At 41.5% G+C, this 24,477-nt stretch overlaps 2 protein-coding genes across 3 annotated transcripts in view; one reads left to right on the top strand and one right to left on the bottom strand.

Annotated features, from left to right (window-relative positions):
* Positions 1-59: 59 nt before the first annotated feature.
* Positions 60-24,364, bottom strand: GLMN (glomulin, FKBP associated protein). Of its 2 annotated transcripts, XM_053391771.1 has the most exons (19): positions 24,286-24,364; positions 22,692-22,752; positions 21,656-21,781; positions 20,210-20,329; positions 18,856-18,964; positions 15,725-15,971; positions 15,019-15,121; positions 13,696-13,883; positions 12,461-12,514; positions 11,844-11,874; positions 9,672-9,761; positions 8,071-8,112; positions 7,906-7,979; positions 7,647-7,731; positions 6,719-6,828; positions 4,815-4,878; positions 1,101-1,224; positions 579-661; positions 60-450 (listed from the first exon to the last, which is right to left on the bottom strand). In XM_053391771.1, exons 2-19 carry the CDS (start codon positions 22,728-22,730, stop codon positions 334-336), a joined length of 1,806 nt encoding a protein of 601 aa, XP_053247746.1. In that variant the 5' UTR covers positions 22,731-22,752; positions 24,286-24,364; the 3' UTR covers positions 60-333. The 2 variants fall into 2 exon arrangements, with proteins under 2 accessions (XP_053247746.1, XP_053247747.1); XM_053391772.1 differs by lacking the exon at positions 20,210-20,329.
* RPAP2 (RNA polymerase II associated protein 2) overlaps positions 24,361-24,477 on the top strand; it is a 52,509-nt gene continuing 52,392 nt past the window's right edge. Inside the window, exon 1 of the mRNA XM_053391768.1 lies at positions 24,361-24,477. Within this exon, the coding sequence (XP_053247743.1) occupies positions 24,423-24,477 (55 nt within the window). The 5' untranslated portion in view covers positions 24,361-24,422.

The raw sequence follows: 24,477 nt of genomic DNA, 5'->3' as shown, positions 1-24,477 counted from the left end.
CTCATAGTTATAGATGCTCCTGGGAGTTCTGCCAAAAAAAAACATTGCCGGAGGCTTCCTTTCACTGATCTTGGCCGGGCATTTTTAATGAATGCTAAGACACACTTCTACACGTATTTTGTAAAAATACCAATCAGGTTTAACAATTTCATTCAAATCTGAAGGTGCAGAAAAAGTATTCTTGGACCTTCTTTTCCAGCAGCTATATAAGGCTGACTTGGTATATACTTAAAAGGTTGGTATTTTTTATCTTTTCAAGTAAAGTCATAATGACAGAAGTAGAAACAGAGTGCACAATGTGAAACACTATTGGGATAAGGGAGGCAGAAAGCATCACTTGATCCTAGTAGTTTCTTCAGCTGCAGCATTTGTTTTGGTTTCAATGAGTTCTTCTACCCTGGCAAGAACACTCTCTATCAAATCAAACGTGTAAAGAGCCGAGTGGAGAACCTGAAATATTAGAGGAAATTAATGTTATTTATTGCATATTTACCAGTTTGTATTCACTTTGAATACAAAAGAAACCTAAAGCCCACCTTCCGACATTTTAACAGCTTCTCCAAAACCAGACCACTCACCTGAAGTTCCATTTCAGTTGTCATGTGGGGCATCTTTTCTCCAGCTACTGTTAAAGAGCAAATCTTCTTGGAAACATGAGATTCTATAACATGAGATTCACACAAGAATAAGTGTGTGTCTACTTGATAGGCAAAACTAGACAAACTCGCATCATATGGCAAAATCAATTCTGAAATTTTATTTTTTAAAGAGCCACAGATTTCTGATCTTTGTGACCAAAAATAACTACTTTCCAATGGCAGAGTACAGGTTTAGCCATCAGAGCGTCTTGGTCTCAGTCCTTTCATTTTCATTTAAAGATCTCAGGGAAAGATCTCTGCCTAAAGCCTTGATGAAATGCTGCCAGGACAGATGGTACAGGACTGCAGTCTCACACAAAAATCATGACAAATATGTCAGCTTTTATCTCTTTTAATCTCTATAGTCTTTTGTCTAAAATGCAGTCTGCCTTTCCTGCTTCGATCTACTTGCACACAATTTCTAAACCTTACATGCACACACAAATAATGAAGTCAACTAACCTCTTTTGTTCTCTTTTTTATTCTTTATTTCTGCTTCATAATGTGCTCTTGACATATTAAGTCCAGTGTGCAAGGGCTTCAAGAAATTTCTTTCAATTTTGCAAAGTTCTGTCCACACACAGGTCTTAGGAAAGAAAGAGGGGGGGGGGAATCAATTTGTAATGTTGCAGCGAGAGCCACAAGGCTAACAAGAGTGTTTTCTTCAGGCACATAATCTGCTGGCCTAAGGAAGGAAAGGAGTTTAAGAAGTATCCTGTAATGCTGACCTATATTGCAATCTGCTAAATCCATGTAGCCTCTCCAGCCTTCTAACTGCAGCACTTGGCATACTTGTAAATGAGGCTTCAATGTTATCTTTGCTAGGGTGTCCTATGGAAAAGGTCTCCATAACTTGTCTCTCATCCAGCCCGGTACTGCCCCACCAGCAACATGTTGCGGTGTGACAGATATTTCAAAGTCACACACCTTGCTGGGTAATCACTGAATCTGGCTGTTTGGCTACCAATTGTGTAAGGACCATGAAATAAGCTTCACAGATTCTAAACTTTGGGCTAGCTTTCTTCTTGGCTGAGATTAAGAAAAATAGGTTTTACTTCTGACTTGCTACAATTTAAACCCTTGAGAGTTGTTTTTTAAAATGCCCTTGCGACTGGCAATCAAATGAAAATACTGATCTAAGACTGTCGAAGAGTTCCCCTCCTCTCTAGGCAATTCAGAAAACAGGTTTTCCTGTATTAAGAGATGTACAGAAATTCTCTTCTCCAGTTTATTTATTGTAATCAAAGTGCAATATATTATTTTGTAAGCAAAAAACTTGTGTGGTATTCAAAGCTGTATCAAAGAATAGTTATTACGGACGAGTAGAAGTGTGCATGATGGTTTACTTATCAGGCCTGTTCCATTTAGAGGATCTATGCTGCTGTACAATATATAGGAGCCCAAAGATGCAAGTTTCTTTTTTGCTCACAGTGTTTAACATGCCAATTCCTGGTTAACAATGTATTTGCTCCCCTACTGACACAGAACTTATTGGTGTTTTTTGGGGTAAGTGGTCTACCTAGGGTTGAAGCAGCCAGAAAACTAAAGCTACATTGGCTTTTTTTAAGTGGCAATGAACCTCAGCTAAATGGTGCGCACTCAAGAGCATTAGGCAACAAATCTGATGCTGAGCCTGTGGCAATATTTAAATCTAAATTGCTCCTTTGATTATCTCAGTCCATTTATCCATCAAGATGCAGCAGCTGGATAGGGATATGAGCATGCAAAAACCACCATATCAATCATAAGCCGTTTCACTTGAAAGTGCTACAACCATTGAATGTTAAGCTAGAGCAGCACTATGAATACTCAATGTTGTAGGATGTGTTAAGGTCAGAGATGGGCAGAGGAGTTTGTGCATAGGTGGAGCAGGGAGAAATGGGCTGATTAGTGCGGCTGTGCCTTTTGTGACAATGTAAATGCCAAATACACAGTAAAAAATAATCATGTAGAGAAAGGTACACAGTGGTAAAAATCACTGAAATTCAAAATAAAGTTTCAACTGACATGTTTTAACTAATAAGCTTCATGGGTAAGATTGCCCCAGTCTACTTCATACCAAGCTGTAGCTCAAAAGGTATTTTATTCACTGTTCCTCACCTTCAGGTTGTTTCTGCTTTGGTGGCTGAAGAACAGACATTTCCAGTAAAGTGCTCAGTAGGAAACCATCTATTGCTAATACAATTATAGTTTTAAGATATCCTTTGACTCTTTGCTCAAGCCCTTCCCAAGGAAACCTGAATATTTCAACCTTACTCTTAACTTTAGTGTGTACAGATAGGAAGACAGGAATTGGAGTTCCTATCTCAGACACCGGAGTCAAAAAAGCTTGACTATTCCCATAAACTACAGCTCTAGTGGTACCCAGATGTTCTGAATGTGCCACATATACTTCCTGCAGCCTCCACTCTTCAAAGGCTGAATGGGAGTGTATTACTGGGGCAGGGAAAATCTTACCTAGATCAGGAGGGAGTTAGATTCTATGCCCCACTGTACCCTAGAAGTGACCCAAGGCTTGACACCATGGGAAATAAAAGCATTTAACCCTGCCGCTCTTGTTCAGTATAAGGCATTGGCAAGATCTCCTGACCATGGTAGACTCCCAATTTCCAAATGATTCACAAAAGCGATTAAAAATTTGAGATGTCTAACACACATTGTCTTAATTAAACAACTTTGAAATGCATTAATTCCAAACTGGATACAGGAAAGTCACTTACTAGTTATACACACTAAACTGCAATTTCAGAAACAGTAAAATGGGAATAATCCAAAATTAGGTGTACCTAAATCCCACTGAAATAAAAGGGAACATATTCACCCAACAATGCACTTATATCTCAGATTTCAATGGAACCTCATCATGCACAACCCCTCAAATAATCGAAATCCACTAAAATCAGTAGGTTTTAATACTGATCCAGATCAGGTTGTGTGCTTGATTGATGCACCCTAACTTCAAACTAATATTTGTTAATAAAAAAATGATATGTAAGGTAGTTTACATGATTAGCAAGTTAACTATTTATATAAAGCTGGGGTGCACGGTCTTCAAAAACAGATTTCAGTGAACAGGGCAACGGTATTAAATACACTCAGAAAATGGAGGTGAAGCTTTGCTTCTGCTAGAGAGGCATAAAATTATTTGCCAGATCAGAATTGAACCCTCCAAATTGGGCTGCCTTCAAGATGCTGAGCTATTTGCCCTCTGGCAGAACTGAATTTAGCTAAAGACAACAGTTCAGTAAAGCATGTTTACAGCAGCAATTATATTGCTGTTATCTGGCTCTGCTGCTCTCTCTTTTTCTTATTGATTTCAAGAGCTTTGCTTGCAATGCTAAATTCAGCCTACTCATCGCCTTGACACAACAAGCTGAGACTTCACATCTTATATAATAAGAGGCATGCTAAGCACTGCTTTAGGTAGTCTCAGAATAGAAGATACTAGGGTGCACTCTCATATTACTTTACTGTGGGGGTGGAAAAGGAGAAGAAAACTTAAAATGATTAGCAGTCTCTCCTGTTAAGAAAATTGGTATTCATCATGGACTGTTTAAGTTGGACATAAATACATATTTTATTCAAATAAACCCATCACTCCTGCTATTGTCAGAGCTGGCTTAAATCAACTGTCAAGCTGAAATTCAGTTCAAGTGCCCTGTAGTACGGTTGACCTGTTTTAGAGGATGGAGCTGCAGAAAAGGATAGAAAATGAAGGAGCTTCATCCCAGTTGAAAATTAAAGAATAAATGCTTCAAGGCTAAGTTGTCTAAAGACGCATGAATAAACCCTGACATTGCTATTTTATCCCCTACATACTGAGAAGGAATAGAACATTCATGGAAAAATTCTCTGCAATGAAGTAGCATATTTAAAAATAAAAAAGCACTTTCAAATTCCAAATGTCTTGTAGATATATATTTGGGGAAATGTGCAAAATTCAGAGATTTAAAACTTTGTTTTTATGTAACCAAGGAAGCATTATTTACATGTGGCAATTCAATTTCTGCCATAGAAATAGATAAAAAAAAAGAGCTTTATCACATTTAAGAGTATTTCAACTGCATTCTTTTTCACAAATCTTCAGTGATTGTTAACACATCTCTCTCTCACACATACATGCACGCTCTCACACACCCCAATGTAGCAGGGTCTTTTTTTTAATTCATCACTTACTTGATTATCATTTTCATTATCCTTAATGACTAAATATCGCAGCAGGTTTAGTGATGCCATAATCCTGCAAATTAGAAATATAGAATCAATCCCTTGCCGTCTACATTTTTCTTCCACAGAAGGATGCCACTGGAGGAATTAATGTGAAACAGGTTATGCTGGAATACAAAATAGATCTTGCAAAATGAAGAAAAGATGGAGCAGGCTAGATTCCCCTCCCTCCTGCAGAGCATCCCTGGAAAACCTTTGCAGACTTTTATAGTTTATCAAGTGGAATTAGCCAGTTATACCCAAATGAACTCCTTTGGAGTGTTAATTTACAGTAAGACTGGGCAAGTAATTTAGCAGGTATAATATAGTACTCCAAGGCCTCCAAGGCAACTGGTATAAAAAGCAGTAAAACAGACAAGATAACAACTGAAACCTTTCTTGGTTGACCAATAAACTATACAGATTGTCTGGGAGGGAGGGAGGTAAATCATTCGATTTGAATCTTGCTTATTTCCAACAGAATAACCATCCTACTGGATTGCCTGTCTCACTGAAACTGCATAGCTAGCCCACTTTCCCACTATAGTCATGTCTTTTTGTATCTGTATGTCATGGGATGAACAGAAGGCAGCTTTCTTTAGGCATGTACAGTAACAGAAAATCAAGCCAATGCTCCAAACTCACTATTTGAAGTGATAATATCACATTCAGAACATAACTTGCCTTCCAAATAATTTCTTCAGCAATCAAAAATCAAAACAAAAAATCAAACAGTGATACATGGAAAGTCACCTTATACAGGATCAGACCACTGATCCATCTATCACAGTAATGTCTGCACTGACCAGGGTTTCAGAGGCAAGAGACTCTCCCAGCTCTATCTGGATATGCCAGGGATTGAACTTGGGATGCGTGCAAGGCAGATGATCCACCACTCATCAACCCTAGTGGTGACCACTAGGTAGAAGTGAGAAGTCTTTGCCATCTACAACAATCCTTTCTCAACTCTCACACATTCATTGCCCAAAAGATGCTACAGGCAAGCTCAGCTTCTCTTCACTTCTAGTCGTTCCATTGATATCAGAAAGATCCAAATGTGACGTCTCAAAACCAGATTCCACTAAAGCATACCTCTCTGATCAGCAGACAACAATAGCAGACTGGCTTATAGCAAGGCTTTCATTTATCCTTTGGTACCAATTCCTTGAGTCCTCTAGAAAGCACAAATGAGATGAAGGATGGAGGCTTTTTCTTCCCTAAGTCTCCATTCAAAGTGGGGGAGGAGGAACACAGGGGGAGAACTGCCAATTAGTGTTTCTTTTCTCCAAATAGAAGGGCAAGTGACATAGGCAGCTAAGAGCCCTCCTTGCCAGAGGGTACAGAGTGCTTACTTTCTTGGCAATCAGATTTATGTACATCTATCCTCAGCTCCATGAACTGCCAAGCCCAAGAAAACGATTGCATTACAAAGGCTCTATAGTTTCCTTTAGAGGAAAGTTTCCAGAAAATGTCCAGTCCCTCTAATGGCCATTTAGACTGCCTGGGGATTCTCAATGAATAAAGATGCTGGACACTGGAACAGTTTGGAGTTCCTGCAGCAGAGGCACAAGTTCAATGCTCTTTAAAGCCTACTAAAAGACAAGATGAAATCTGATGCACATTTTAATACTTATAGTTAGGAACATGGTCTTAATTACTGAAAGTCAAAAGCAAAAGACCCAAAGATTATTCTCCCCCCAAATTGCAATTCTAGTCTGATGTCATCTGATCACCTGTAGATCTTAGTGCAGAAAGCTCTGGTAAAATAAGCTAAGTGTTAGTAAACTTAAGTTGCCAACATTGTTTTAAAAGCTGCACTGAAGGCAGCTGGGTTGGGGGGCTCAGCAAAAATACTTTTGCAATTATCATCTCACCTGTCTGAGTTCTGAAGGAGATCAGTTTCAGCACCTTCAGGAAGGGAAAGTATTATGTCTAACAGTGAGGCCAACTGGAGTCCAGTAAAAAACTTACTTCCCGTTGTACTCTGAAAAGAAACATACAGAATAGGAAACAGTTGATATGTTCTTTGTGCAGCCAGGAGCTGTATCAATATTACAGATGAGCAAGTTCCAGAAAAGAAACTACTAACTTTGTATTCCAGTTGCAAGATATGAGCAACCATATATTATTGCTTCTTACTCTTGCCTAAAATAGACCCAGATTGCAGGTAAGGCTAAGTCAAACGGGTAAGGCTTAGCTCATTTGCAACAGAATGACTGGGAAGGTGCAAAGTTTGCTTGTTCACTCATGCCAGGCTATGGTTTGAGTTAGCATTATGGGTGAACGATGACACAGTCTTTCCACAACATTGCATTATTATTTAATTCCTTCCCCTTTAAGATTGATCCTTAGTATTTAAAACAGGTTCAAGATGAGAATTGTTCCAATACACCACCAATGACCACTAAACCCAAATAGTATAATAATAACTAGAATAAAGTGTTGCGTACATGTCTAGGAATGTGTTTAAGCTACATGAATCATACAGCTTTGCAAGGTTTGGGATTTTTAAAGAGGTGTCGCATTTTAAAATGTCCTCTTAACTCTACCACAAAGATGTGGTAATAGGTGGGAATGCCCACAAGAAAAGAGATAAATGTACTTTATAACATGTGCACTGAAAGACAGTTGTGCTACATAAAAAAGGCCCTTTCTATGATCACTTGCATTTTCAAGTACTGTTTTCTCTGTTTTTACAAAAACTACCATCAACAGTGTGTATCCATGGACCACTTTGAATCCCCACCCTAATACACAGGTGCACATTTTTTCCACTTTCTTATCTTCAGTAACCTTCCTTACCTGTAAGGATAAATCAATTTGATTTTTAATATTCTGAATGATGAATCCTTCTACCCCAGAATGGTTACTTGTCTTCAACAAACATCTGCGACACAAAAGATAGAAAAGGAAATATTATGCCCTAAACCATATAATTGTAACACAAGTAGAGAATAAAAGACTGCAATAAAAATAAGGCCAATTTATGGTTAAAATAAATTAATAGTTCTTGGAACTCTAAATTGCCTGATTTTGGGGGGTAATCTGAGAACAGACATACCTGAACAATGTGAATTTCCCCTCTTCTTCAAACTTCTCTATATACAATTGTAAAATCTTTAAACTCTTCTTTCTCTAAATGGAAGCAGATGTAGCAAGGAGGGGATCAGGAAAACTGCACTTCAGATGCAACACTTCTAAAACCACATGACACCCAGTTACGTACCAGATGTTCAAAAGGGCACAGCGTCATGACCTTTACCAAATCCTGCCGTTAAAAAAGGGAAAATACAAATTATAAAATGGAAATTCAGATAACACAACCCCACTGAGAGCTAAAACAAATTTAAAAAGAACTAACTTGCAACTCACAAAAATAAAGGCAACAGAGCAGTAAAGCTGTAACTCCGTCCTTAAGCCACAATACTGCACATACACATTTTGGAGGGGTCAGGGCAGTAAGCGATCTTGTAAGTGTACTAGCTGCAATAAAGGCAGAGAGAAGTGGATTAAGGAGAGAGTGACAGAGATGCATCAACTCAAGATACTGTATTATGTCCAAGACAGCCACAAGATTATAGCGAGAAGAAAAGAAGTCCATTAACTGGTTGATTCCCCATGTAATATAATCTACTTAAGTGAGCACTTTGTGCAGTCTCCATACATGCGAAAGAGAATCAAGTTATGCTCACAATGTTTCTATATTCCTGCTGGAGCCTTCTCACATCATAGTTCTGGGGAAATCCTATTCACATCCTCATTTTGACCAACAAAAGAACCATCTTGTGCTCTTCACTTTGCACACTTAAAAGGTGGGAAAACCAGCTGCAACTATCTGGGTGGCTCCTCCTCTTACAACATTTTGTTCTTCTGCTCCTATATGCTTCAAGCTGCCATCCTAACTTCACACTTACTAGAGAGTCAAGTTCTACTGTGGTCAGTGGGACTTAGTAAAGATTCAAAGGATTTGGCTGGAAGTTTCAAAAATACTCAAAATCAAAACAGCAAAGCGAAGTGTTCAAGAGGCTGCGCTTCAGATATCACATTAGGATGTATTTTGGATTTGGGGGAAAAATGCAGGAGCAAAAGCTTGGCTTTGCATTTAAAATATAGGATGAGGTTCTGAAAGTGTTCACAAACTTTCATTCCAGTTCAGGTAGGTAGCCGTTTTGGTCTGACGCAGTCGAAATAAAAAAAAATAAAAAATTGTCCAGTACCATCTTATAGACCGACTAAGTTTGTTCTGGTATAAGCTTTCATGTGCATGCACACTTCTTCAGATACACTGAAGCAGAAGTCACCAGACCCTTATATATAGTGGGAGGGTGGGGTGTGGTACGTTTCAATGAACTCATTTCACTGCATTTTGCTGCCCCCTTTGAAAATGGAGAAAGGGCTTACACTGCTATTCTAACTTGAAACATGTACTGAATTTGATACCCATGTCTCCAAAGTTCTATGAAATTTTAGGATAGACTTCACTTCACTTTGCCATTTATCAATTCTCTACAGGACTATTTAACGTAGGTAGAGGCGAAGCTTCATTTTTTGCTCTAAAAATATCTACAAGGAGCACATCCCAGTAAATGAAAGAAATAAAATCTTAAAAAGAATGTATGCTGAAAGCTTTAAGCCTCTAATTGAAGGTTTTAAATGTTTGTTTGTATCAGCCTGTTTAGTTAGCCACGTCTGAAGCCTTTTTGTATTAGTCATATTAAAACGTTGGGTAAATAATTAAAGCTTATATTCTTTTCAAAGCACTTGGGAAATAACACATTAGAAAGTGTAGCATGTGTAATTAAAAGTTTATGGTTTCCATCATATTACCTGAGGTGTTGTAATGAAGCCTTTGAACTCCAAATACTCAAGCAAAAGGCTATTATCTTCCAGCCTCAGTAGACAGTTCTCCAATAGCGCCTACAAATTAAGTTAATACAGTATATTGATTTTGAAGGACCATGGGTATTAATCTCATTTGCGCAAAAAGAACATTTCCCAACTGATAGAACAGAAAACCAGGCAGAACAGAGCATTCACTATGAGCATTAAAGAACTGCCCATGTAAGCATCGTAGCCTTTTCTGTGCAATTGAACCAACGGATGGAGGCGAATGTATCTGTTTTGGGGCGACACATGAAGGCAGGACTTTAAAGTACTGGACAAACGAGTACTTTAGAAATCCTACATTTAACTGGAATGCAAGTCCCACATTGAATTGGGAGCCACTTTTGTTTTCAGTTAGCAAAATGGTCGCCACTATGGCAGATGGGGTGGAGGTTAGGAGGAAGGACTTAGAATGCACAAGGACCTTTGTGAAATGCCACGATTCTCCGTAAACAAGATTAGTGGGATCCTGGTCAGGAAGGATCCTATCAGGGTTTGCCTTCTGCATGCCACATTCTTATTGAGCCCTCTGAAGTGAATGGGGGAAAGGTGTGTTCAGGAGGCATCACTGGGGTAGTGGCTAAACCTGCTTCCTGATGACCCTGGGAATGAAGCCTCTTCTATTTTAATAGCCCTACCTTTTCTTCACTGTAGCCCCATCCTGGGTTCTGTTTTTAAGGCTACATACACAACATACATTTAAAGCACATGGCTTCCTTCCAAGAATCTGGGGAACTGTAGTTCACCCCACACAGAAATACAATCCTTAAGTACTCTTAACAAACTACAGACTCCAGGATTTGGTCGACAGGGGAGTCATGTGCTTTAAATATACGGGGTGTACGCAGCCTTAGTCATGCCTGACAGGATGTTGGGAATTTGCAGATTCAATAGAACAGGCTTTATCCATTCCGAGCAAATATGCTTAGACTGAGTGTTTCAAGGTAGCCATGTTTTCAGACTCTACATGAAGGCTTGAATTAAAAGTGTCCCCAGGGCTTTTGACAGTGCTTTAAAAACACCAGCAAAAACACAGCACAATCCGTCAAGCGTGCCTCCATTTATTTTCAGCTGCAGTGGGTGCAACTCCTCAGCAAACTACATTCAAATTAATAGGGCCTGGTTGCTTAGCAACAGTGTTTAATGGATTAGGCCAGGAGGGACTGCAGCTCAGGAGGAGGAGATGTGCTTTGAATGCGGAAGGGCCCAAGTTCAATCCCTGGCGCTTGCAGTTAAAAGGATCAGGTAGAAGATGAGCCCTTTGCTTCAGGCCCCGAAGAGCCACAGCTAGTCATCCAGAGTATAGACAATACTCAGCTAGGGACTGACCAATGGCAATCTGTCTTACAGCACGTCCAGCTTATGCCTTTCCAATTGCCATGTAAGGCATTTAAACTTTGTGCAAGTGCACATGCTACGGATAGAACCATGCTTAGGGGCAAGTCATGCTGCAGCCGTAAAGATATCTGCTTACAAGTAAACTCCATGGAAACGCATGCAGCTGAAATGAAGGCCAATAAAGCTATATGCGGAATCAAGAGTGATGCCGGTCAATCCTATTTCTGTATAAAGAAACAAGTCACACCACGTTCAGGGAGAATTACTCCGAGGTAGACATATAATGAAGGCCGCAACCTCTCATCCATCTCATCATTTAAAACAGGGGTGGCTAAACCCCAAGTTTGGGGGCCTAATCAGCCTCCACAGCAATTATTTCTCCTCCCTCCCAATGTCTCTTTTTTGCCAGAAACAGCAAAAACATATTTTATTATTAGACAGTGATGGGGTGCACAGATGCAGACTGTTCCCTCAGCTGTAATCAGATTGTTCATTTGATAAGCAGGCAGGGGGCACTCCTTCCTCTCAGCTGATCTGCATGGATCAGGTGATGAGGCTGTGTGCCCCCATAGGCCAGAGTGTATGCAGGGTGGCTGCACCTTCCGTTGGTACCCAAGCCACCACAGGTTGGCCAAGGGTGAATGTGGTCCTTGGGCCAAAAAAAGGACACCTCCATTAATTTACAAAAACCAACATGACAACAATAGCCAGCGAGACTGAGTTTATGCTTTCTGAAAGCACATGGAATGGTAGCATGTATATAAACACTGCACTTACAAGTCCTTTTGATAAAATAGATTCTTCTGTCCTGCAAAAAAATTAAAACACTTATCAGGTATTTTTAAATGCCAGTTAAAAATCCATCTTTTGTTGTCCTTTCTCTTAACTGCCAAGATGTGCTCTGTTTCCAACATGTTAGCCTCAGACCTCCTTCCTAAGCAACTATTTTGCAAAGGGTCCTCAATTTGAGCAATTCCCTTTTGTAGGTGCCAGGGTTATGCAAACAATCCTGCCTAAGCCACATGGTACTCCTCTAGGTCAGATCCTGCACCAACTTTTGCTACAATTCCTCACTCCAGTTGCAATCTAGTGCCGTGACGGTTGCCACCCTCCCCAACCCAAGCGTATGAATGTAGATGACCACTCTTGGAAGAACAGATCTGCTTAGGTTAAAGCAGCAGCATTATCCTTTGAAGCTGGAGTTTAGGTACCAATTTTGGTAGGCTCAAGCCTTCACTGTCACAGCTACTACATTTTCAAAAGGAACAAAGCTGCCTCAGCGTGATTTTTTTTGTTTAAGCTTCTTTAACTATATTTTTTATTAAAGCCTCGTTCCCTTTCATGAATAGGCTGATAAAAACAGAAATAAAAGAGAAAAGGGATTGATAGCTTACCTTTTCAACAGAACTCCAACATGCACCATGTTGCACTGCAGAATGTATGATGGGCTACAATAAAGAGCAATTCATAACCTACAAGATACACAAAATCTAGGCAAGAAAGTAACATCCATTCTATGTTAAACCATGGGTGGAGAACCTATCGCCCTGCAGATGTTGTTATGCTTAAAACAGGTGTAGTTGTAGCCTACCAGTGCAAGTGACAACACACAGCAAGCCAGCCATATGAATAAGTTCACAACAGATGCTATCCCACAATTTTTTTTTTTAACTTGCCTGCCCACTGTTATATACATATGTAACTAAGGGCTTGTCTACACTTACCTTTTGTCATGCTTTTTCCAGGCACAGGCCTGTGCTTAAAAAACCCTGTGTCTGAGCATTTTATTTTATTTTTGCCCAGAGTTTTCCCTGTGAAAATCTGCTCTCTAGTTCTCAATCACAGCAAATGTTAATTCTGGTTTCCCACAGATTGGCGTTTGCTCCGACTGATCGCTAAAGAGCGGGTTTTCATGGGGAAAGTTCCAGAGCAAAAATAAAAGGGCGCTCAAGACATGGAGCTTTAAAGCAAGGACTGTGCCTGGAAAGAGCACCGAGAAGGTAGGTGTGGATAAGCCCTAAATTTCAACTACAACAGAAAACCACCTTTTGTTAAGCTTTGTGGGGTCACCCGGATTACAAGCTGTCAGGCTTTGGGGAATCAGCTTCCTCCCCCGTGGCAGTAAATAAGATGGTCAAATGAAAGAAACATCTTACCAATTAGATTCTTTAATAATCACAATGAGAGACATAAGAACATGTCTCCCTAGAAATGGCAGTGCTCCCAATTAAGGCTTACTCCCCCTTCCGTCCCTATTAACCTACGCCACTCTTACGTCTTATAATCTGAGCTTGTGCCCTCTGCGCTTTCTGTTCTGAGACTTTCTGAGCTCTTCTCGACTTTGGGGAGGGCAGTGGAGGAATGCTGTCCAACGACTGTGAATCTATTACCCCTCTCTCTCCCAGTGTTTCTTCTTCTTCTAGCTGTTCCCCATCCAGTATTTCCCAGCTTCTGCCTTCTGTACTAGGCCCCTCTGCAAACCGCTGTTCCAAATCTATGCTGTCCTCCTGTTCCTGGGAAGATTCAGGATCAGGGGGAGGGGTGGCTCCCACCATTTCTCCTCAGTGCAGCCCTCCTCAGCACAGTCCCTGACACAAGCCTTCAATCCCTCTCTTTTTAAAGTACTTACTTGAAGACGACTGGAAGGCAATCAATACCAAAGCAGTCCTGAACAAACACCATATAAGACAGACATGCCAGAGACTCTGCTGATTGCTCTTTGTCCATTTCCAGTATGTCCTCATCCCAGCATTCATATTTGCATCTATCCCAAGAGAATACCTTTGGGAGCAATTCTCTAATATCCAGCAAAATGCCCTATTGAAAAAAAGAGGAGGACTTGCTGTTTTCCATGCCTGGAGATATATACAGTGAGCAAGATACATCAAAGTGATAGGAAAGAAATAGATATATTTTTTTGCATAAACGTGTTTTTGTATTTAAATTTCATTAATATTATATTTCATTAATTTATCAATCAACTTTAACATAAGTCACAAGGTAATTTGCAATCACACAATAAACACACACACACACACACACACGTACGTATAATATTTAACTCTCCCACAAATATAACACAACAAACACTCACGGCAGCAACCTATTTTTTAAAAATACTCCAACCTGCTGAAAAAGCTTGTCAAAGCAAAGCATGTCTTTAGTTGTTTTTAAAAAGGCTGAAATAGTGGGTGCCTGTCATAATTCAACAGGGATGGTGTCCCACAAAACAGGAATAATCTAAACTTCTCCTTAGATACAGCTTTTGCTTTTTGTTATAATAATAATAATAATTTTATTATTTATACCCCAGCCACCTGGCTGGGTTGCTCCAGCTACTCTGGGCAGCTTCCAACACATAAAAACATTTTTTTAAAAAATCAAACATTAAAACCATCTGATACAGGGCTGCCTTCAGATGTCTTCTAAAAGTTGTATAGTTATTCATCTCCTTGACATCTGATGAGAGGGCGTTAGATGCAACCTTCTCTTTTCAGTAATATTTTTATATCTTTTTATAACACTTCGAGGATATATAGAGGAGATATATATATATATATATATATACACACACACATACATACACACACACCGGTGTGTGTGTGTGTATATATATATGGAAAGTTGTGTTTGCATATAATAAACACCAATGATGGTGGCACCCTAAAATATCCTCAACTCAAAATATGTTAACAGCCATAATAGAATACAGGTTTAAATCAGATATGTGACCACCTGTTCAAACTACCAAATTACAAGCTCTATTTTGGTTCACTGTTACATTAGAAAAAGCCAAATATACAAGCATGTGCAGCCTGAGGTCCCCCTACCCCCCACACCTTAGAAAATCCATCTGTGAATCCTGAAAATGGGAGGAGGAAGTCTGTTATTTCACAAGTATTAAAAATGGCAAAAAACACCACTACCAAATAAACACTCAAGGTGCACTTACTAGTATGTCCGCAGCAAACTGCCTTAGGGAATACTGAGGAGGATCTTCAGGCAATTGATCCAGCTCTGCCATTAGCAGGGGATATTTCAAGCTTTTCAGGCAACTGAAAACCAAAGCGTCCAAGCACGTTACAGGAAGCATCCATGATAACCACTAGAAAAGGCATCGGTAACGGAAATTGAAATTAAACGGAAGAAAGAACACACCTTGGAATTTAGGAACTGGCACAATGCCAAGAAATAGTTGAAATACTGAATTTATTTTGTAAAAACAAGCCTTGTCGCTTAGAACCTGAAGGAAGAAAGGCAGGATATACAAGCCCTGTAGCTACCAAAGACTTTGCTGGTTTGGGGTGGCAGGAAAGAGAAACGTGTGGGACCTTAAGAAAAAACTTGTGGGCTTTTTTCTTGTTAACTTATCAATGGATTCTGCTCTATTATTTTGAAATAGTTGAAATACTGAATTTATTTATTTAAAAAATAAGCTTTGTCACTTAGAACCTGAAGGAAAGCAGGCTGGGTATACAAGCCCAGGAAGTCCCTCACGTAAAGACAAACAAGCAGCCTATGTCTTGGCTGTATATTTCTTACTTTGCTTGTCAGCCCAATGCGCAAACATGTTTGTCTGCTGGCAAACACATAGCATCATGCTTTATTATAAAAACCACTTTAAGCAAAAGTTAAGTGTGTGTGTGGGGGGTACTTACTATTTTAGCAATTCCTCCTTCAGTTCTTTGTAATCTTCACCTGATGAGGTCTCCATGTGTTTAACAACCTCCTCCACAAAAGGATTCACAAAAGGTGTTAAAGCATTGCAACACTGGCAAAGACCATGCTTGTCTTCTTGTAGTTGTTGCTTTGTGTAAGGTACTGGCAGAAGCGAAATCTGGTTCAAAATGGTAGACAATGACAACCCCACTGAATAGGCTTTCTTATTCTGGAGTTTCAGAAGCACTAAAACAAAGAAAAACAAATCCAAAATGCTCGTTACAAGTTTTACGTTGTAATGATCAGATATACATTTTTTTCCATCCAGGAAGGAACTGAGTAAAATGGGGTTGTTGAATCGACACCAGCTGTTGATTCTAAGCTTCACCAAGGTCTCATTCAGAAATGGACACTCACCTTCTCCCTGAGGGGCTCTATGGAACTCAGAAGCTTTAATATCATTGCCAGTGGAACATGGTACAATAAAAGCCAACCCCCCCCTTCCTTTCAAGTTATATAATGCAATGCAATAAAGTTAAATCTACTTTAGAACTGGAATATACAGTCATACCTTGGAAGCCAAACAGAATCCGTTCCAGAAGTCCATTCAACTTCCAAAACATTCAGAAACCAAGGCGCAGCTTCCGATTGGCTGCAGGAATCTCCCGCAACCAATCGGAAGCCACGGAAGCCACGCCAGACGTTTGGGGTCCAAAAGAACGTTTGCAAACTGGCTTGCTTCCGGGTTTGCGGAGTTCAGGAGCCAAAACGTTTGAGTGCCAAGGCATTTGGCTTCCGAGGTACGACTGTATGTAGCTGGTTTTTCAATCATAGCCTCTCCCACTGAAAATTAACAATGTTAGATAGGAAGCCCATACGTTGGTAACCAAGTTATTATGGGCTTTGATGTGCACACTGGATTTTTTAACTTCTCTTTTGGAACAGCAGACACAAACCCAAACCCCATGCTCAACTAATTTTGCTCTGGATTCCCAGGGTAATCTTGGGCAGGTTCTTATCTCAGCCTCAGCTTTCTTTCAATAAGAAGGAAAGGGTTAATAGTGGAGGAGCCCAGCAACCAGGAATGGGCAGAATAGACGAGCTTCCCCATTCTGTGCTTCCTGCTGCAACCCCTCGTTGGGTCCACCATCACCCAAAAGCAGCTGCAGGGACCCTCTGGAACGACACCCAATGCTTCTGGATTAGTGAAATAGTAAAGATCATGGACTCTCCTCAGTGGAAGCAGAGATGTCCCTACTTGTGCGGCTGCATCGTCTGATCCAAGACAGTATTTCCACCCACAGAGTGGTGATTGGGATGAAGGAGGAGATAAATTGTTGCTCAAGGAGAGAGAGAGAGAATCTCCATTCCAGTGCATGGCTGGGAATGGATTTGCACCTCAGCATGGTGGTGGCAGTGAAAGCAGCTGGCATTTCTGGTGCATGATGGGAAAGCTGGGTATGCCTGAGAGACCAAGTAGCCAATCAGCAAAAGCTAGGCTCCTGTAGGGTGGGCAGAGCTCAGGAGCAAACCTGGGTGAAGATTTCACCAACACAGGTCCGCTCCAGGGATCTAAAGGATAGAGAGACTCAATGGCACAGTTTTGCTTTAACTTTCCCTCTCATCTTGGCTGTGGTTTTTGGCTGTCCTCATGGAGTAGTTCAGCTCACTCTTCAGACCAGGCTTCCTCAACCTCGGCCCTCCAGATGTTTTTGACTTACAACTCACATGATCCCTAGCTAGCAGGACCAGTGGTCAGGGATGATGGAACTGTAGTCTCAAAACATCTGGAGGGCCGAGGTTGAGGAAGCCTGCTTTAGACCTTGCTAATTGCTACGGACACCTGTCAGTTACTGCACTCAGGGCCAGGGATTGGCTAGGTGTTGCCTGTTTCACAGCAATTGCCAGAAGTGTTTGGTGGAAGGGGCATGGGGCTGGATCCTTCGTGGGGATGGGAGAGCAGCACTTCCTGTCTAGAATCACAACTCAGGGGCTAATAAGCCACAGTGTCAATCTCCAAACAGGGTCTGCCAAAAGTGAGTTGCACTATGCAGGAACCATCATGCTGGTCAACTCTGGGTGCCAGTCAACTGGTAGGCAGGCTGGTTGACTACTGAATACACACCCAACGCTTACATCAAACCTATTGTGGACTAATTTTAACCCAACACACGTTTTTCTGGTCTTCATTTGTTGCCTGCACAGCTTGCCACAGACTCACTACAAACATGTATGCTGCTTAGAGGGCAGAATTAACAGGGATACCAAAGATGGAAAGAGGAAGCAGTCCCGACCAACGAAGACTGGCAAACCAAGTTGATGGACCAAAGAAGATTGGCAAACCAAGTTAATGGATGACAGTGAAATGGTGAGATTAGCTGGAAAGCTCAGAAATCAAGATGACAAGAAATTTTTTAAAAGAATGGGAAATGTTTATCATGTATTTGCAAAAGTATTGTTAATACATTGGCAGGATTTTAAGAACACTTGTAATTTTAAAAAATAGTACAGTGGTACCTCGGGTTACACATGCTTCATTACATATGCTTCAGGTTACAGACTCCGCTAACCCAGAAATATTACCTCGGGTTAAGAACTTTGCTTCAGGATGAGAACAGAAATCGTGCTCCGGCAGCGTGGCGGCAGGAAGCCCCATTAGCTAAAGTGGTGCTTCAGGTTAAGAACATTGTCAGGTTAAGAACAGACCTCCAGAACGAATTAAGTACTTAACCTGAGGTACCACTGTATAGGAAATTTGAGGTAGGAAAAATAATTTGGAATAGAAATGATATGCAGTTGAAAAGAAAATTAAAGGAACGGGGGGGGGGGAGTCACGGGATTCGGAGAATCCCATTTTATGGATTTGATACTGGTTGCTGTGGTGTTTGTTGTTTGTTGAAAATTTAATAAAAATATTAGATAGATAGATAGATAGATAGATAGATAGATAGAATTAAAAGGCATAAATATCATATAGAGATAATATATAAGTACTAGTAAACAATAATTATACCACCATCACATAGGATGCTGTCCCTTAAAAAGTCACAACTGAATGACATCTCTTAACTGGCAAGGTGCTCCACTACCCTCTCTTGTGTCCAGTATCTAGAAAATAAATGCTCATTACCTTCCTGCAGAGGCTTCAGTAAAAGCAAAATAGTTTGAGATCTATATTCCCCGGAGGCTTGTTCAACCTGCTCCAAGAAACCCAGCACAAGCTCTTTGGGACTGCACAGCTGCAAGAAAGGAGAAAGCCAGTGATATGTTGCTTGTAATGTTTATTTTTGACATCGTTTGATAACAAGCCACCATTTTTACAACAACAAGCATAGGGCAAACCAGTGCATCTTATACAATAATAAATGACATCTACCCTATTCTTAAAAACCCATAAAATGCAAAATTAAACAGTTTTCGGTTGTTCAGTCATTAAATCTGCATATGCTTGCATAAGAGATCTAAAATTATCCATGTACGTGCTGGAAAATCTTACCCAAGGCAACCTCCTCTACAAGCTACTACAAGCCCAGTTTGAAAGGTACACTAAGCAAGAGGCTGCCAAGGTTTTTTTGAGTCAGTGGCTACATCTGTGATTTTGAGAAAATGCTGTGGGCACCAGTCACAAAATGGTTGCTGTGGGGGTACGGCATAACACAAAACAGCTGCCACATCCAAAGCAGCAGAGAAAGAGACAGGATCACAAAACGGTGGGCGTCCGATCCATGCACTCAATGAAATGTTTAAGGCGGCATGTTCAGTGTGAGGCCGAGTCAGTGCAAACAGGAAATGAGAAGGGCAGCAAACAGTCTCTCGTGCATTTTGAGGGACCTTTTGTTGGCACCATAGAAAGCACAGCTGGTTGCACTAGCATCTGTGTACACCACATATTGGCAACCCCAACACTAAGCCAAACCATGGAGGAACACAGTGGCTGCAATCTCCTCCCTTGTGAACTTGTGCAGTTGCACTAAACCATGGTTTGGCTTAGCATTACATGCAAATCCAATCCACCTGATCCCTTGTTGCTCATTTAAGTACAGTCGTACCTTGGAAGTCAAACAGAATCCGTTCCAGAAGTCCGTTTGACTTCCGAAACGTTTGACTTCCAAAGTGTGGCTTCTGATTGGCTGTAGGAAGCTCCTGCAGCCAATCGGAAGCCATGGAAGCCCCGTCGGATGTTCAGCTTCCAAAAGAACGTTTGAAAACTGGAATACTCACTTCTGGTTTTCAGTTGTTCGGGAGCTGAAACGTTCAACTCCCAAGGCGTTCGGGAGCTGAGGTACGACTGTAAACTCTTTCTTCTCCACTGAAGGACCAGCATTCTCCCTATCCTCACACACTTCCACACATAAACATTACTCCCTCAAGGAGCTCAGATCCTAAGAATGTCTCCCAACCCCATCAAACAGTGCAGAGGAAAGCTAAAATATACTCTTTAGAAGAGTCCTGAGGCAGCTAGAAGGATAGACGCTGTGATTTACCTCCATCAACTTATCTAATATTTTCAGGCAGTGTTCTCTCTCAACTTCATCTTGCTTATACTTCACCAGGCACCTGATTAAAGGACCAACAAGATTCCAGCCCATGCTTTTGACAATAACCTATAGGGAGGAAATGTTCCAAACAGCAATTTATATGACAACAACAAAATGTGCACCGTATTGGGAGCAACAATAGCAGCTTTGCAGCTTGAAACATCACTATTGAAAAATACAAAGAAGGTATTTCTGCATAGAGACCCAAGTCCACCCACAGGTTGCCTGCACCATTTACTTAGTTATGGAGATAGCAGGAAGAGACTAAAGATGGCGAATTGTCTAATGAGGAACTGTTGAGATGGAGTCTTTAAAAACACTGACTTGCTATGGAAGAGATGAAAGTACCAGAAAGGAGCTACACTATGGTTCTGGCAATGCCCAGATTGCAGATTTGACCCCTGTATGGGACAGCTGCATATTCCTGCATTGCAGGGAACTGGACAAGATGATACTCAGGGTCCCTTCCAACTCTACAATTCTATGATTCTATGAAAGGGTTATATGCAAAGGAGTAGCTCTCCTGCCTTGGGAGATCTATATTAGAGCAAGACTGGGAAAATACAAGATTAAGTTTGTTATACTGCAAATATTACTTGCCCTGCAATTAAGAGGAAAGTGTAGAGAGAACCTGCTAACTGTGCTGCAGCCAAACCAACTGCGACTTCTATATGAGGGTTCAGAGGAATCTGGTGTTTCCCTAACAAATGAAGTTCAGTGTCTGCTGTTTCCTTATACCTATGGGACCCAAGCCAAGATCCAGGAAAGGCCAGAAGAATGCCTCCTTGCTGTAATCTCCTTTTAGTTTTTGTTTTGGTGCAAGTCAAAAACAGAAACCTTCCTCCTGAGAGAGAGACTAGTCTCAAAACAAAGCAACGCAGGAGGGGTGGATGCCACGGAGTGGTCGATCTATCGCCTAACTGGAGAAAAGGAAAAAGGCAGGCCCCATAGTCCAGGGGGGGGGGGCAGCACATTTTAGAAGAATGGTGTGGATTAGCCTCCCAGAAGCATCACAAAAAACAGACAAGCCAGGGATGCCATGATGAAGTTTATCCTACTGTCTTGCCCTGAAGGTCAAATGGTCGTTTGACACCGGGTCTGGCTCAGTGACATTTCAGAACACAGGCGTGTGTGGAAAATTCCCATGACATCCTAAGTTTATAAACTGTCAGGCCACAGGGTGGAAGCCCAGTCAGTCAAAAGGGTCAATTCCTTTCATTTCAACCGTTTTAATAAGGCTCCCTTGCCTTGGTGGCAGAAGGGAGTGAGCCTGGATGTTCCCAAGAAATGCAATTGAATGTTATTGCCCCAGCAACGTGCGCGTGGCCAAAATCTGTAGTTACCTCCAGCTGGTTTTAGTAGTTATGACACAAACATGTATTTTAAACTCACCTTGTTTTTCTCATTTTGAACAACTTCTAGTACATCGGCGACATATCCTTCTTCAAAGCACTTCTGTCCTGCAACTTGAAAAAGGTTGAAGTCTTCCCCTTTGAAATCCTCTTCTTCCAGAATTTGCTAGAACACATGTTTCCCATTGTAATTCACAATATGCAATTAAAATGCACAACACTTTAGCTTCACGATGCAATACTGACTCCGTATTAAGCCGAACAAGATTCTTTAGTCACATACATAAGAAATCTGACAGCAAGTTCAGAGACTTAGGGTTGTATTCAATGCAGCGCTAAGGGGATTGTTCCCTCAAGCAGCCCAAAATGCACATGCTGACAGAACAATCATCCCTTTACTCCTTTGGGGTTCTTCCAACCCAGAATATTTGGGGAGGACACAGTAGCAGGAAAGGAAGGGGAAATCCTGCAGTAGCAGGCATCCTTGTACAAGCTCTCCCTAGTGGAATGAATGAATTGAATATGGTCCTTTGTATTTCCCCCCAAAGCATGGTCTTTTAGAATTATTGTCTCCAAACTACTGCTTATTGATAAGGTTTAGACACAAAGTGTTTTTGCTTTTGCTAGGCAAATGGAGGGTAGTAGCAACAGTCCCCAAACAGAAGAACAGAGTGGATGATCAATTAATGTTGTACTGTGTTACCTGTAGAGTAAGGATGAAGAAACTCAAGCCCAGAGACAACATCGGGTCATCCTGGCCTCTCGACCCACCTCTCAGGATTCTCCCCAAGCCACACTCTCACTAGCAACAGATCACACCCTCCCTGAATGCTTTTGCCTGGCTGGGATGTGCCCTTGAACTATGACAATGCCTCTTGTTTGCCTAGACAGATGGGAAGGTGGGGGTATGTCCACAGAAACCTCTGAGTTTTGTGTGGTTGGGTATTACCTAATGCATAAAGCCATCTTGCACTGGCTTGCGGCCCCCAGAAATTTCCTCACAGGGGAATGTAAAAACTATTAGATCAGTAGGTTTTGCCACTTGGTATAGTTTCACAAGCAAAACAATCACTTACACATCTTTGTATGATGTCTCGAAGTTCATCTTCAGCCATTATTTCCTGATCTTCAAGGACTCTATAAGAAATTAAAAAGACAGACTTGAATGAGACTCACTTTAAACTAAATCAGAACTGGTTGAATGTCTTTCTTTTCATTTTCCCTCCTGCTGACATTCTCCAACAGAAAGTTATGGACAGACCAGCTAGAAAACTACTGAAGTAAGTCAGCAAAGGTAGGGTGCTGCCTTGTAGAGAATCAGACTCTTGTACCTCTGTATTGCCTACACCAGGAGGAGTCAATGTAATGTCCTCCAGTTATTGGGATTCCCGTCAGTTGCAGTCAACACTGGCCAATGCCATGGGATGATGGGAGTTTTAGTCAGTAGCATCTGCAGGAGAACCACATTGGCTATCGATGTCCAGTTCTCCAGGCCTCCAGACTAGGCATTTTGGGGTACTTCTTAGGGCTGATGTGCCCCAGCAGGGCAGACTAGGGTGGCTCTCCCCCCCATCAGTAGGACTGCTTGGCAATGCAGCTGTCACTGTTAATGGCAAGAGAACCAATTAGCTTGTGGATTTACATGGTGGCAGGCTATGTCTCCATTACCATTTTTTGGCCCACCGGTGAGCAATTAAGCGACCTTGGAAGCTGCAACAGCACCACTGCCTGGGAGCCCAAGCGGTGGCAGGTCCTAAAGTAAACTAATCAATTCATCAGCAAGTTCAGCTTTATTTATTTGGGCCTGAATAGAGACAATGGCTTCCTTCCCCACTGCAGATGTTCATTAACCAAGAACCGTCACCTAGGCTGTTAGATCATCACTGCTACTGTAAAGGGTTACCATACTGATCCTGCATAGGTCCTAGCGCTAACCCAAATGCCGTAATCTGTACTTTTTGTGCCTTTTAATCCCCTCCACCATGACGCCTTGAAGATGCATCTGATGAAGTGGACAGAAGTCCACGAAAGCTTACACCACAATGAATTCATCCCAAAGCAGCCTCTCTCAGCCTGCTGCTCTCCAAATAGACTCAAGCTCTCATCTGTCCTGGCAAATGGAGGTGGGAAGGCAGCCTCAACATCCATTGCTCTCCTACTTATAAGGGAAGCTTTTCAAGCCCTTTTAATCCGAATTAAATGGGGCACGCCTCAGGCTTACTGCAGCCTATGGAGCATATTATTACAGTTCTGCTGAGTGCTGCTGTGGCATATCCACACCCCTTTTTATTTTTATGCAATTAAAAAGAAGAAGAGAGAAATGCGAGAGGGGTCCTTTTATGTTTCATTTGAAGCAGTTTTTTTGTTTTTGTTTTTAAAGATACCCCAACGGTTAAAGTGAAAAAGCTGGGAGTTCAGTTGCTTACAAACCAGGGTTTCCCAAACGTGGGTTTCTGGACTACAACTCCCATCGTCCCTAGCTAGCAGGGCCAGTAGCCAGGAATGATGGGAAATGTAGTCCAAAAACACCACTACCACCCCGCTGGAAGACCCAACTTTGGGAAGCTCTGCTATAAACGGAGAGAAACGGGTTTGCTGCTTCTGAGTCACCACTGCTCCTTCTCTCTATCCCTTTTTTCTTTTTTAATTGTCAGCCCATCATGAACTTACCCGAAGAAGCAGCCTCGCCGCAACCTCTACTAGGCCTTGTGGCGAAGGCGACCGCCGGCAGCAGCAGCAGCAGCAGCAGCAGCAGAAGCGCCGCCCCACCCGACAGCGCCTCAGCGGTTGAGAGCTCAGAGGCGGCGATGGCGGAAGAGAAGCCGCGGAGCGCCGCCCAGGCTAGGAGCCGCCATCGCGCAG

The sequence above is a fragment of the Podarcis raffonei genome, chromosome 6 (genome assembly GCF_027172205.1).
Source record: "Podarcis raffonei isolate rPodRaf1 chromosome 6, rPodRaf1.pri, whole genome shotgun sequence".
NCBI classification, from domain to species: Eukaryota; Metazoa; Chordata; class Lepidosauria; order Squamata; family Lacertidae; genus Podarcis; species Podarcis raffonei.
Note: the sequence above shows the minus strand (reverse complement) of the source record. Positions and strands in the feature narration are given on the sequence as shown.